Source organism: Capra hircus, chromosome 16 (assembly GCF_001704415.2).
Source record: "Capra hircus breed San Clemente chromosome 16, ASM170441v1, whole genome shotgun sequence".
NCBI lineage: Eukaryota > Metazoa > Chordata > Mammalia > Artiodactyla > Bovidae > Capra > Capra hircus.
Genome location: NC_030823.1, coordinates 44,150,596 through 44,164,771, shown reverse-complemented (window position 1 = coordinate 44,164,771; position 14,176 = coordinate 44,150,596). Strand labels below are relative to the sequence as shown.

At 44.6% G+C, this 14,176-nt stretch overlaps 1 protein-coding gene across 1 annotated transcript; it reads left to right on the top strand.

The window, feature by feature from the left end:
* On the top strand, nt 573-10,088 carry VAMP3 (vesicle associated membrane protein 3). Its single transcript, XM_018060408.1, has 5 exons — nt 573-715; nt 2,729-2,810; nt 6,582-6,740; nt 7,440-7,491; nt 8,291-10,088. Coding segments are annotated over exons 1-5 (315 nt in total). The 5' UTR covers nt 573-713; the 3' UTR covers nt 8,311-10,088.

Sequence of the window (14,176 nt, the reverse complement as noted above, 5' to 3'; positions counted from 1 at the left end):
GTGCCTCAGCCTCAACAGGAAATTCAGAAGTTGAGGACCTATTCTGTGCTTGGTGTCCCGAAATACATACAGAAAGGTAGAAAGTACAGTCCCTGATATCGAGATTTCCATGAAGAGATTATATTAATAATAAGATCTGTGCAATGACAGATATTTGTGTCACAAATGAACACACCAAAAGGAAGCCTAATCCAATCAACGCCTGTAACAAATACTACGGAGGAACCTCCCCTCCCATTTTAACAAGTTTCTTGCAAAAATGTGGTGTCTCCAGGACCACTGCGCTAATGTGGAACTTAAAGCAGAAGCCCAAGGGCTGTCTCCGATGCTGTCACAGTCAGAAGACTAACTCACGGGCCCAGAATAACGTAAAACGCCCACACCCTCATTTATCTCCGGGCCGTCTCACGTGCCCCAGCTCGGCACTGGCTCGGGCAGCGACAGCCAGCAGTCGCCCAGCAACCTGCCGCAGTGCTCGGTTGAAGGGGGCCGCCCCCGACACACCCCGCCCCCTTCCGGCGCGACCCTCGCGGCCTCGCGCGCCCCGCCCACCCCCGTCAGCCCCTCCCGGTGACGCCATCGCCCCTGCGCCGCCGGCGCCCCGCCCAGGTCCCAGGTCGCAGGTCCCCGGTCCCCAGTCCTTGGCCTCCGGTCCCCGGCCTCCGGTCCCGCAGCGCCAGTCGGCCGATCCTGAGACTGCCTCCGCCGCCAAAATGTGAGTGACAGGACGCGGCGCGGAGGGCTCTCGGGCCCTTGGGCCCTCGGCTGAGACCTCGGCCCGGCTCGATTCCCGGCCGCCGCCCATCGGACGCGGGCGCTCCCAGCGCGGCTGTGCGCGGGGGCTCCCAAGGCCTAGGGGTGGGCGGCGGCCCCCGGAGGTGCAGGCTGCATAAGAGCCAGGTCGGCACTGCGGCGCCGCCGGCCGCCCTAGAGGGCCCCGCGGCCGTCGGGCGGACGCGGAAGGGGTGAGGGCGGGGCGGCCGGGGTTTCCCAGAGGTAGGGAGAATTCCACCACCAGCCCTGCTTCATCTCTGACACCCTCTCCCCGTCCCCTTTTTCTCCTCCTTGCCCCCCAAGTTCACTGTGACCGCAGCCCTCGTCCTGGAGCGCCTGCTCCCCGCCTCGTGTTGGGCTGGATTCCGGAAGTTGCAAGGGGAAGAAGGACCTCCGCCCTGGCTTGAAGCACCTGTGGTTTGAGTGGACTCAGGCGCAGAGCTGTGGGCCTTCTCCTTTTAAGCAGAAGCACTCTTGTAGTGGCCCTTGAAAACGGGAATTTCCCGTGCTAACAGTTCAGAGAACGCTAAGGGTCAGGAGTCCTTTGACCCGCTGTCCCCTGCCTCAACCTGCTCGTCGCTCACCTACAGAGGAGAAAGGAATGGGTGCTTTCCCACAGTTCCTCCCGAAACTAGGGTCACCCCTCCTCTGGAGGGTTCCTGCTTCAGGCTGCTGTGCCAGCTGATCGCAGCAGTTAAAATCTAGATCGGTAGAATTATACAGAAGCTGGTCTAAACACAGGCTCCAGTGCAGCCGGTGGGGTCGACTTTCTAAACCTTACTTGAGTTTTCTGTAAAATGAGGTTAATAGTAGTAGTGTCCCCGTCAAAGAGTTTTGAGGACTAAATGAGAAAATGCTTGCAGCGGATGCAGAGCACATGACCCTTTGCTGTCATCTATCAGACAGTAAAGTCTGAGGGCATGGTTGGGGTCTGCTGCATTCCTAATCTTTGACGCATGGTAGGTATAAAATAACTGTCTGTTGAATCAATGAATCAGTGGGTGTTGTAGGAAAGACACAGGGGAGAGACCTAAGACAGAGGAAGGATCTGTAGGAGAAGGCAAGGCTGTAGGCAAGACTGTATATAGGTATCTCTGAAAAATCAGAAGTATTGCCAACCAAGTCATGGAAGCAATTAGGACTTCCAAGCCAGAGTGCTCAAAAAAGATCTGTCTGGGGGGAAAGTAAAGGATTCAATGAGGATTTTAAAAGAAGGACCTTTCAAGAGAGGGAGCCTTGCTTCATCTTATCTTTGCCACTCACACTGCCCCCACTCCCTGCATCCTAGTGTTCCTGACTCTGTTTCTCTAAGTGAGTCTATTTCTCTGTACTGGAAAAAGGGTGTTCTGTAATTGTTCACCACTCTGAAGACAGTTCTTGCCACAGTGAAAAGATCAGAAGAGTACTGAGTGCATTTAAGTAGCTGTATACCTTAAAACAAGTAATAAAAAAAAAGGGGAACATAGCATCCTACCTATCTTAGGATCAGGCTTCCCGGGTGGCTCAGATGATAAAGAATCTGCCTGCCATGCAGGAGACCTGGGTTTGATCCCTGGGTCAGGAAGATCCTTTGGAGGAAGAAATGACAGCTCACTCCAGTATTCTTGTCTGGAGAATCCCATGGACTCAGGAGCCTGGTGGGCTACAGTCCATGGGGTCACTGAATGACTAACACTTTGACGTTCATGTGAGGATCAGAGGCTTCAGTGATACAAAAGAGAGCCTACTAAACCTTCACTTTAGACCTCAGTCACTTTTAACATGTGGGTGAATCTTTGAAATTTTAGAGGAATTAGAAGAGATGTCTTTAGAACCTTTGTTCATTGCTGCAGAAAGGATGTTCATTTAGTTCTTAAATTTTCTAACACTGAGGGTCCTGGAAAATATCCCCATACTTAACAGAAACGTGTTTGGAATCCTAACTTACTCTTGCCTGTGTCTTTACATGTTTCAGGACTACGAATGCACCGGCAGGTCCAAGCGCTGCCGCTGGCAGTAGTAGAAGACTTCAGCAGACGCAGAATCAAGTGGATGAGGTATTGCTCTGAAATGTTAAACACCTGAATTATAAGCCAACATGAGAACACTCTAGGAATAGTTCTGTTTAGGAGAAGTGTCATAGAAGTGTGAACGTAAAGTAAATTTGGACTATCCTAACTGTAACAAAAATTTGTCCCCTACTGTTTTGGGAGCCCTTTTCTAAGCTTCTGAGAAGTCACATCCTCCTGGTTTCAGGCCTGTTTTCCTTTAACCGAATCACACACCTAAAGTACAGGCTCTTCTCCCTGAGGACATTCCTCCCAAGAATCACTTGGTGATGTATATTTTGCCACAATAAGTTAAAACATTAGAGAAGAAAAAAGAACTGCTTTATAAAATAATAAAATCTTAAGTATGAGGTCTGTAGATTGCAGAAGCCAGGATGAATCCTTCTGAACAGATTTTTCGTCAGGATGCTTTTTACCAGTTACCCAGCCCAGCAAATCTCTGTCAATTGCCATCCAGTACTGTGCAGGAGGAGGGTGCTGGCAAACTGCTCAAACTTAGCAGATCTGTGTTTGTAGAAATGTTAGGTTGGGAGGCCCTCAAAGCATCGTTTCTTCTGCCCTATACATGCAGACCTACAATGGAAGACTATTTGAGAAATTCAGGCTCGTATTTCCCTGGTGGCTCAGAGGTTAAAGCATCTGCCTGCAATGCGGGAGACCTGGGTTCGATCCCTGGGTTGGGAAGATACCCTGGAGAAGGAAATGGCAACCCACTCCAGTATTCTTGCCTGGAGAATCCCATGGGTGGAGGAGCCTGGTGGGCTACAGTCCACGGGGTCACAAAGAGTCGGACACGACTGAGCGACTTCACTTTCACTTTCAAAAGCCATCACAGCTGAGCAAGGCTGTCTTGGTCTTTCTGCATTTAGCTATCTTAAAAGCAGAGTCGAACTAATGTTAGATCCCATTGTTAAATCTTATGGCAATATTTTGGTTCGATGGTTTTGTTTATGAACTAAATTCTGAATTGTTTACATTTTCATGCTAAGAAACCCATTCTAATTCCATCTTCCATGAAACTTCTATTTACTTAAAAACTCAAATTGGGTCCTTTTTTTTTTTACATTTTAAAAAGTTAATTTATTTTTTATTGAAGGATAATTGCTTTATGGAATTTTGCTGTTTTCTGTCAAACCTCAACATGAATTAGCCATAGGTATACACATATTCCTCTCCCTCCCTTTGGTACTTTTTCTTTACCAAAGAGAGTTGTTTTTGTTTTTGTTTTTAACTGAAGTGGAAATTTGCATAATAACCACCTTAACGTGTATAATTCAGTGGTATTTGGTGTATTCACAATGCCCTGCAGCCATTCCTTTTGCCTAGTTCCCGTTTTTTCATCACCCTTGAAGAACACCTTGTAGGCATTTAGTAATCACTTCCCATTCCCTCTTCCTCCAGAGTGGTAGCCTCTAATTGACTTTCTGTTTCTGTGGTTTTGCCTATGCTGGATATATCATATAAAAGGGATAATACAATGCGCAGCCTTTGTGTCAGGCTTCTTTAACTTAGCATCATTTGTTCAACATTCATCCTAGTTGTAGCGTCCGTCAGTACATCATTCCTTTTTGTAGCTGCGTAGTATTCCATTGCAGATGGATACCTCAGTTTGTTTATCCCTTCATCTGTTGGTAGATTTTTGAGTTGTTTTCCCCTTCTGGCTGTTATGAATCGTGTTACTAAAAACATTTTCATGTGAGCTTCTATGTGGACATCTGTTTTCATTTCTCTTGGTTATGTATCTAAGGGCTTCCCTGGTGTCTCAGTGGTAAAGAATCTGCCTGCAGTGGAGGAGATTACCTGCAATTCAGGAGATGCAGGTTCAGTCCTTCAGTAGGGAAGATCCCCTAGAGAAGGAAATAGCAACCGACTCCAGTATTCTTGGCTGGGAAATTCATGGACGGAGGAGCCTGGCAACCTATAGTCCATGGGGTCGCAAGGGTCGACATGACTTAGTGACTAAACCACCCCACAGTAATGCTATATTTAACTTTTTGAGGAACTGTCAAGCTTTTCCACAGTGGCTACACTATTTTGCCTTTCCACTAGCCGTGTCCAAGAGTTCCCGTTTTTCCACATTATCATCAACACTTGTTATTTTCTACTCTTTTGGTTACAGCCATCCTGAACTGATCCTAATGAGTATGGATTAGTAACTCTTTGTGGTTTTAATTGGCATTTCTTAGTGACCAGAGATGCTGAATATTTTCTCATGTGGTTGTTGGCTGTTTGTATAAATTCTTTGTGGAAATGTCTGTTCAAGACCATCACCAGTTTTCTAATTGGGTAGTCTGTTTTTAATGTTGGTTGATAAAGAGTTCTCTATATATTCTGGATGTTAAATCTTTGTCAGATATATGATTTGCAAATATTTTCTGCCATTCTGTGAATTGGCTTTTCATATCCCTGATAGTCTTTTGAAGCACAAAAGATTTAATTTTTATGAAATCCAGATTATCTGTTTTTTTCTCTTGTTGCTCTTGCTTTTGGGGTCAAATCTACAGCCAAAGCCAGAGATGTAAAGAATTATGTTTTCTTCTAAGAGTTTTATAGTTTTCGGCTCTGTATTTGGGTCATTGATCTTTTTGAGTTAATTTGTGCATGTGAGGTAAGGTAAGGGTCCAACTTCATTCTTTCGCAAAGCACCAAGTTTTGAAACTCAAAAGTATGATTCCTCCAGTTTTGTTTTTCTTCTTAATATTGTGTCGAGTGTTCAAGGCCCCTTGGAATTCCATATGAATTTGAGGACTAGTTTTTCCATTTAGGCAAAAAAAAAGCCATTGGAATTTTGATAGATTGAGTTGAATCTATACATGTGTACATCACTAGGGGGAGTTTTGCCATCTTAACACTGTTAATTAAGTCTTTCAACCTATGAATGTGGGATGCCTTCCCATTTCATTAGGTCTAATTCCTTGCGGCAGTGTTTTGTAGTTTTCAGCGTGCGAGTCTTTGGCCTCCTTGGTTTAATTTATCCCTGGGTACTTTATTTTTGGGGGTGCTACTGTATGGAATTGTTTTCTTAATTTCCTTTTCATTGCTAGTTATGGAAGCACACTAATTTATGGCTGTTGATCTTGTACCCTAAAACTTTACGAGTTTGTTTACTAACTCTAGTAGGGTTTTTTGGTAGATTCTTTGGGATTTTCTGTACATGGAATCATCCGCAAACAGAGATTATTTTACTTCTTTTCTAATTTGAAAGGAAAATGAAAGTTGCTTAGTCGTTTACAACTCTTTGCGACCCCATGGACTATACAGTCCATGGAATTCTCCAGGCCAGAATACTGGGGTCGGTAGCTGTTCCCTTCTCCAGAGGATCTTCCCAACCCAGCGATTGAACCCAGGTCTCCTGCATTGCACGAAGATTCTTTACCAGCTGAGCTACCAGGGGAGTCACCAGGAAGCTTTTCTAATTTGGATGGCTTTTAATTTCTTTTTCCTACCTGGTCAGAGCTTCCAGTACAATTTTGAACAGCAGTAGTGAAGGTGGGCCTCCTTGTCTTTCACCATTGAGCATGGATGTTAACTGTGGGGTTTTCCACAGATACCCTGTAACATGTTAAGGAAGTTCCTTCTATCCTAGTTTGCTGAGTGTTTTTATCGTGAAACAGTCAACTCTTTTTTCTTTTTTTTTAATGAAAGTTTGACTCAAAAGAGTAAAGAGCTGACCTGGAAAAAAAAAATGCCTGTAAACTTCATTGAGGAGCTGCGTTTTTCTTTCCTTTACTTGTACCTGAGTGTGATCGTATTCATCAGGTGGTGGACATCATGAGAGTCAATGTGGATAAAGTGTTGGAAAGAGACCAGAAGCTCTCTGAGTTGGATGACCGTGCAGATGCACTACAGGCAGGAGCCTCCCAATTTGAAACAAGTGCTGCCAAGTTGAAGAGAAAATACTGGTGGAAGAATTGCAAGGTACTTCGCTTTTAACTGGTCTTTATATCAAGTCACCGTCTTGTCTCAGGGGGTAGACAAAGGCTATAAATATTGGACTTTCATGAGTCTTAGAGGTGAATCTGACTTCCCACACAGAAATTTGCATTGACTTTGAATCTAAAACTCTTGACTACATATCCTTTTTCTGCCCCCACAATTGAGAATGCTCCATGCTTTGTGGCTGACCTTCAGAAGTTTGTAGAACCAAGCAGGTCCAGAATCAGTCACAGACAGTAGCTCCTTCCATCCCACAGACTGACAGGAGAGGGCTGGAATAGGAAGGTCAGTTTGCACGCAGGTGCAAATGGCTCCAGGGTAAAAGCAAAGAGGTGCTGGGGAGCTGCACATGCTCCACAGAAAAGCAGGAAGCACCACAAGAGGAGCAGGGCCCACAGCAGAGTTCACAGGGTTGCCAAAGAAGTGGGCCATGGTCACATCCCTTCCTGGGCTGGAAGAGTGACACTTTCTGATGCCTGACACAGGCTTAATTCGTCTGTCCACAGACAGATGCCTATCTAGGGACCATAAATCATTTGAACGTGTTATACAAAAGCAGATAGGTTGGGATGGGTGGGCACCTTAGTTTCTCCTGTGGCCAGAATGATAGTAAATGATACTCTTCAGTTGTCACGTTAATCTCTGGGTTTGAATGTGAAGTGGACGTATGTTTGGTTACAGATGTGGGCGATAGGAATCACCGTTGTGGTCATCATCATCATTATCATTGTCGGTGAGTTCTCCTGCTCCAAACTCATTGCAGAAAGTCTTGTCTGTTCACATTTGACTCCATGTACAAGAGCTCAGAATAAAAGTTCCCTTGGAGATGTTAATGTATTCCAAAGGTTTTCCTTTTCGTTAGTAAGTGTTGTAAATACTTGAGTGCTGAATCTGAGATTTTCAATATAAACATTATCTTGATCCATAAGTTTGATCTCTGAATATACTTTCATCAGATATTTCCTTTCATGAGAAATAGTATAGCCTAGTGATGAAGAGCATGGACTACTTCTGATCCACTCTACTCTACCATCCAGCTGTGTGTCCTTCAATAAGTAATTTCATATTTTTGAACCTCAATTCCTCATTTATAAAATGGGGACAATACTACTACTACCTACCTCATATGTTTATTATGAGGACAAAGCTGTTAATATATAAAATGTGCTTAGGATGGTGCCTGGCATATAATAATAATAGTTATATAAAGAAACATATACACCCACACTATCATTAATATTACTATTATAACTATTACTACTGCTGTAGACAGCATCGGAACAGCCCATTGCTATTAGTAGCCCAGAACACAAGAACTATTTAAAGAAACATGTCTTGGGTCTTTTTTTCAGCTTCCTCCTCTAATCTTCCACAAAATGTAGAGAAGCCACAAGTAGCAAATTGGCCAGAAATTGAATTTCTATTCACACTTAGACTGTAGTGTTTGATGTTTATTCTGTGTTTGCACTGAAAGACTAAACAGCTATTCTCCCTGCTCCCCCCTCCTTTTTTAAATCTCCTCTGCTTATTAGTGTGGAGTATATCTTCCTGAAGAACCAGTGAAACTCCAGCCTGCTGTTCAAGAAACCTCTTCAAGACTTTTGATTTAGAACCTGCTCTATTATCAAGCTCACCTAATGTTCTATCTAAAATGATTATTTTTCTGTTAGTGACTGTAAAGTTTGTTTCCTAGGAGATGTGCCTTTGTTTTGTAATATGCACTCCAAACTAGAAGCGTGGTCAGCCCAGCCTCCGTTTTGCACAGTGCCTTTTCAGATTTACAAATGGGCTGATGCAGAGGACTTGTTCAGTTGCAGAGTGTTATAACCTAGCAGTAATGTTGTCTGGTTAGTTGCCATTGACTGCAGTTAAGGAAATCTGTTCCAAGTTAACTGTCCTCATCATATGACATTACCCTCATTTTAAACCTCTGGGTAATCAGATTCCAATTTGTGCCTTCCAGAAAGAACACTACTGCCTAACACAAATCTGTGACAATAACAGGCTGTGCCTTATTTTGCTCTTTTTCTGATTCCCTATTGCAGAACTCTCTACTGTTTATAGACACTACTGACTCTTGCTGTATTTTAAAATAAGATACTGGTAGAGTTTTTGCTCTTACATTAGATATGAAGATGTTTACTTTCTTGTTACTGTTATATATCACTTGCTAAAAATATTGTTTTAATCAGAAATAATAATCTCTTTAAAACATTTTTATAGAACTATGGCTGTGACCAAAGTTTCTATCTTGCCAAAAAGTTAAATCCCAGTCAGACGTCAAGTTTGTTCCTGCCAGATAAATTCAGAAAAGTGACCAGTGGAACTCAAGGTGCCCTTCAGAATTAAACTTGTAATGTTGTGTGTGAAACTCTGACATCCTGGCAGGCCTTTCTTGCCCTTGAAAGGCTATAGGTCTTGCAACTGCCCCTCCGATCTAGCATTTTTCCTGAGGTTTAGAGAGGATTTGAGCTCGATGCTGACCATCTCCTACCTGTGGGCAGCGTTTTACTCAGCAGTTTGCAGATCATCAGCTGTAAGCTCCAGTATGTTTCTAGTAATACATGAGCAGCAATCTTGTAGCCTTCACGTGAGATCGTCTGCAGACGGGTCATTTTCTGGTCCAGTCCCCATAGACAACAGCTTCTTGCAGTTTGTTTCCAATTGTGATCCATATTCCACTCCCTAAATCTGTCTTGTAAATTTCACTTTCTACTAGGCATTGGTCAGGGTAGATGACCCTCTTCCCAGGGGACAGCTAACAAGAGACACTTTCTTTGACATCACAGACTTTCTGCATGAGACGCTGCTCTGAGCATAGGCGTTGTCAGCTGAGACTTCCGTTGTGTACGTGAGACTTTGGACACCAGGGTGTGTGGCTTAAGGTCAAGAAGTCAGGTAGGAATGAAAACAGGCGAGGAGGCACTGAGGGGAAAGAAGTCTTAGCACCCTGGGGCTCACCGTGACCAGAATGTTCACAAAGTCTCGTTCACATGCTACTTGGTGACGTACAAAGCGACAGCAGTTAAGGTGCATCAGGACCTGGGTTCCACCTCTTTAACATCTGTTCCCCTGACGTCAGTGCAATGGTATGAAGTTGAAGACGTGCCTTGTGGTGTGCCCTGCTGGGAGAAGGGGACAGCAGTCAGTGTCTGGACAGTGCCCACCCTCGTCTCAGGTCTCTGCCAGGTCTGACTCTGCAGCTTTGGTGCTTGGTCCCGTGTAACCCACTGGCTGCTGCGTTAACCCAGGAATACCCCACCTGTATCTGTGTGTTTAGCTGGGAACTCACCCGCTATAATGAGCTGAATAAAGTGTTTATAAACATAACTGGTGCCTGTGTCCCTGATAGAGGAGTAGCGCGTTGTCCAAGTCCTGAAACGGCATTCCCTACTACTCACCCCCTCCCTTACAGACCCTGACTCCCCTTCCTCGTTGCCTGAGGACCCTGATTTCCTCACACCCAACTCCCTGTATAAAAAAGTGCTCTTCAGCCGAGGAGATGTTGGGGAACTGGCTTCCTTATGGTCACTGAAACACTCAGGATTTGGCTTTTGAGTTTCTTAAATAGATGGTCTTTTGGAAATGAGTTGTGCAGAGCTGGCCAGCATGTGGTGGATCAGACAGCTGCCCACATGGGACGTGGGGAAATTGACCCAGGTGGGGAATGGACATCTCCAGACTGTGTCTCTTGTTTTCATTCAGCATATCTCTTTCCCCTTGAATATACTTCCACACTTATTCTACAACCCCTATAGAACAATGTAATATGGGTGGAAGGAGACTTATGTTTACAATGAAATACCAGTTTTCAGTAGAATCTGATGAAAAAGAGGTTGACTTCTTTCCATTGCCTCAGGTAAATGGTGACTGCTTTTCTTGTCTGACAAGCAGTCATGTCCCTGGAAAAGCACTGAGAATTCTGCCTTTTGTTCAGGACCTTGAGAGAATGAAATACATGTGAACCCTTGGTATCATTTTTAAGATTTTAAAGGAAAATCTACCATAAATGGGCTCCTCTTTCACTGCTTATCCCTTAAATGTCAGGGTTCCTTAGGGTGGGTCCTCAACCAACTTCTCTTTTCATTCTTCTCTTAACCACCCGCCCCCAGGCAATCTCTCTGCTCTTGATTTCTCCATTCATTAATCTGCTGATGATTCTGGCCTATTGGATACAAGCCTCTCAAACTCAGTGTTCACCAGACAAGGAAACCCCTCCTTCCTCACGCTCTTCCTGTCATTAATTGTTGCAGAGAAGGGCCCCATCACCCACCCAGGGATCACTCCAGACACATCTGCTGAACTTGCTGGTATTTTTGGTCACCATCTGTTATCACTCAATATGCTGGAAGTGTGCTGTGTAACAGACACCCCCAAAATCGCAATGGCTTCAAGTTTTTTCCTCGCTTGTGCTTTGTGTCTGATGCCAGTCAGCAGGAAGGCGCTATCATCAGCTCCTGCAGACAGGGTGGGGAACTTCCTGTAAACATTCGTTTTAGTTTATCACTGCAGAAGGAAGGAACCGTCCGGAGTTGTGCACTGGCTCTCAAAGCCCCGTCTGGATATGGAGCCAGCAGCTCTGCTCACATTTCATCAACCAAAGTGACTTAGATGACTGCGGCTCACCTCAGAGGTAGAAGGGAGTCCTACCTGTCACCCAGAGGAGAAGTGGAACTTCTATAAACATCTTCCTCTGTGTTGACATTTCAGTCAAAGAATGGGGGCAGATTCCCCTTGTCTTGTTCAGTCAGTCGTGTCTGACTTTGTGGCCCCATGGACTGCAGCATGCCAGGCTTCCCTGTCCTTCACTGTCTTCCAGAGTTTATTCAAACTCATCTCCATTGAGTTGATGATGCCATCCAACCATCTCGTCTAATGAGTTGTGTCCCCTACACGATAATTTTACATTTGCATCACGAATGAAATGTTTTTTTAAAGTATAGTAGTTTTTTCATTGGTTTTGAACAAGGATTAATTATTTGCTTTAAAATTGACCAGACTGCTTAGCTCATTTAAAAAGTAAGCAAACTTACTTCCAACTGAGCTGCTTTTCATAGTAGCAGAAAATTCAACCTGTAAAACTAGAATTTACTAAATAAACCAATTATGGTATCGTTATTATTAGGAAATATTTTTTCCCCTCATCCTTTAAATAGTTAAGTGCATTTAGAAATCTACTTGGCTCTATACCACCACATGGACAGTCCCCTGTTGGCAGAAGTGCCTGCCTCTGGGCAACACTGGATTCCCAGCCTCAGGACTTCTCTCCAGCCATTGCCTCTTGTCTGCAGCTCTTCCTTTCTGTGTCATTCACCTCTCTGGATTCATTCACCTCCTACTGGATCATGCCATCACTTAATAGTGATCCCCGCATCCCTGCTTGCAGTCAACAAATGCTTGTCTATAGCTCTTCACGGCAAAATTCCTCCCTATGTCTTCCTATAGTTACCATGGCACGTCCTCTTTTTCTTCAGTCCACACCACTGAGACATCTGTAACCAAGGTCATCGTCTTGGTGAAGGCCAACAGAAAATTCTCTGCATTTGTCTCACTCTGCTTGTCACCAGCATTTGATACAGTTGCCAGCTGTCTCCTTGAAACGCTTCATTATGGAGCGTCCAGGACCCCACACTCCTGGCTTTCTTTCAGCCTTATCTATGGCCCCTTATTCTTTGCCTGACCTTATGTCCCTATGCCCTGATGCCTGGCCTTTGGCCCTTCTCTCTCTCTGTCTGTACTCTGTCACTGACACCATTTTACCCACCACTGTGAACGCCAAAGAGACTCTGATGACTCCCTTAAATGTAAGCTATATCCCCACCCCTGGTTTCTCCCCTAAGCTCCCAGTCGGCAAACTCAATTGCCTATCTGACCACTCTGCTTGGATGTATGACGCACATCTCAAACGTAATGTGTAGAAAACAACTCTCTGTTCTCCATTAAAACCTGCAATCCCCAGACTTGCATTCGGTAAATATTTGCTGAATAAATGCAGCTTAACAAAACAGGGCTTCAGAGGAGAGTGAACGTCATTTGAAAAAATAAGGTGGTTTATCTAATACCCAGGCTTCCCAGGTGGTGCTAATGATAAAGAATCTGCCTGCCCATGCAGAAGCCACAGGAGACGGTGGGTGATCCCTGGGTGGGGAAGATACCCTTGAAAAGTGGCAACCCACTCCAGCATTCTTGCTGGGATAATCCCAAGGACAGAGAAGCCTGGAGGGCTACAGTCCGTGGGGTCGCAGAGTCAGATTCTTACACGACTGAGTACATGCTCACATGCATTCAATACCTAATATGACCTGCCACATTCTGCTTTACCCTCCTCTTTTATGCACAATTGCTTCAATTCATCCAGCCAATACTGAAGATTTCTGTACCAGGCACTGGAGACGTGCAGAATCTCTGCACAGCATCTTCCACTTCAGGTAAGTCGAGACACAATTAAAAAGGCAGAGGAACCAGAGATCAAATTGCCAACATCCGCTGGATCATGGAAAAAGCAACAGAGATCAAGAAAAACATCTATTTCTGCTTTCTTGACTATGCCAAAGCCTTTGACTGTGTGGATCACAATAAACTGTGGAAAATTCTGAGAGAGATGGGAATACCAGACCACCTAACCTGCCTCTTGAGAAATCTGTATGCAGGTCAGGAAGCAACAGTTAGAACTGGACATGGAACAACAGACTGGTTCCAAATAGGAAAAGGAGTACATCAAGGCTGTATATTGTCACCCTGCTTATTTAACTTCTATGCAGAGTACATCATGAGAAACCCTGGACTGGAAGAAGCACAAGCTGGAATCAAGATTGCCGGGAGAAATATCAAAAACCTCAGATATGCCAATGACACCACCCTTATGGCAGAAAGTGAAGAGGAACTCAAAAGCCTCTTGATGAAAATGAAAGAGGAGGGTGAAAAAGTTGGCTTAAAGCTTAACATTCAGAAAACGAAGATCATGGCATCCGGTCCCATCACTTCATGGGAAATAGATGGGGAAACAGTGGAAACAGTGTCAGACTATTTTTGGGGGCTCCAGAATCACTGCAGATGGTGACTGCAGCGGTGAAATTAAAAGACGCTTACTCCTTGGAAGGAGAGTTATGACCAACCTAGATAGCATATTCAAAAGCAGAGACATTACTTTGCCGACTAAAGTCCGTCTAGTCAAGGCTGTGGTTTTTTTCAGTAGTCATGTATGGATGTGAGAGTTGGACTGTGAAGAGGGCCGAGTGCCGAAGAATTGATGCGTTTGAACTGCGGTGTTGGAGAAGACTCTTGAGAGTCCACTGCAAGGATATCCAACCAGTCCATTCTGAAGGAGATCAACCCTGGGATTTCTTTGGAAGGAATGATGCTTAAGCTGAAACTCCAGTACTTTGGCTACCTCATGCGAAGAGTTGACTCATTGGAAA

What these genes read in the sequence shown, in the direction of transcription:
- VAMP3 (XM_018060408.1), top strand. An exon ending in CGCAGAATCAAGTGGATGAG is followed by an intron (nt 2,811 to 6,581) that starts GTATTGCTCTGA and finishes CGTATTCATCAG; the next exon opens with GTGGTGGACATCATGAGAGT. An exon ending in CATCATCATTATCATTGTCG is followed by an intron (nt 7,492 to 8,290) that starts GTGAGTTCTCCT and finishes TCTGCTTATTAG; the next exon opens with TGTGGAGTATATCTTCCTGA.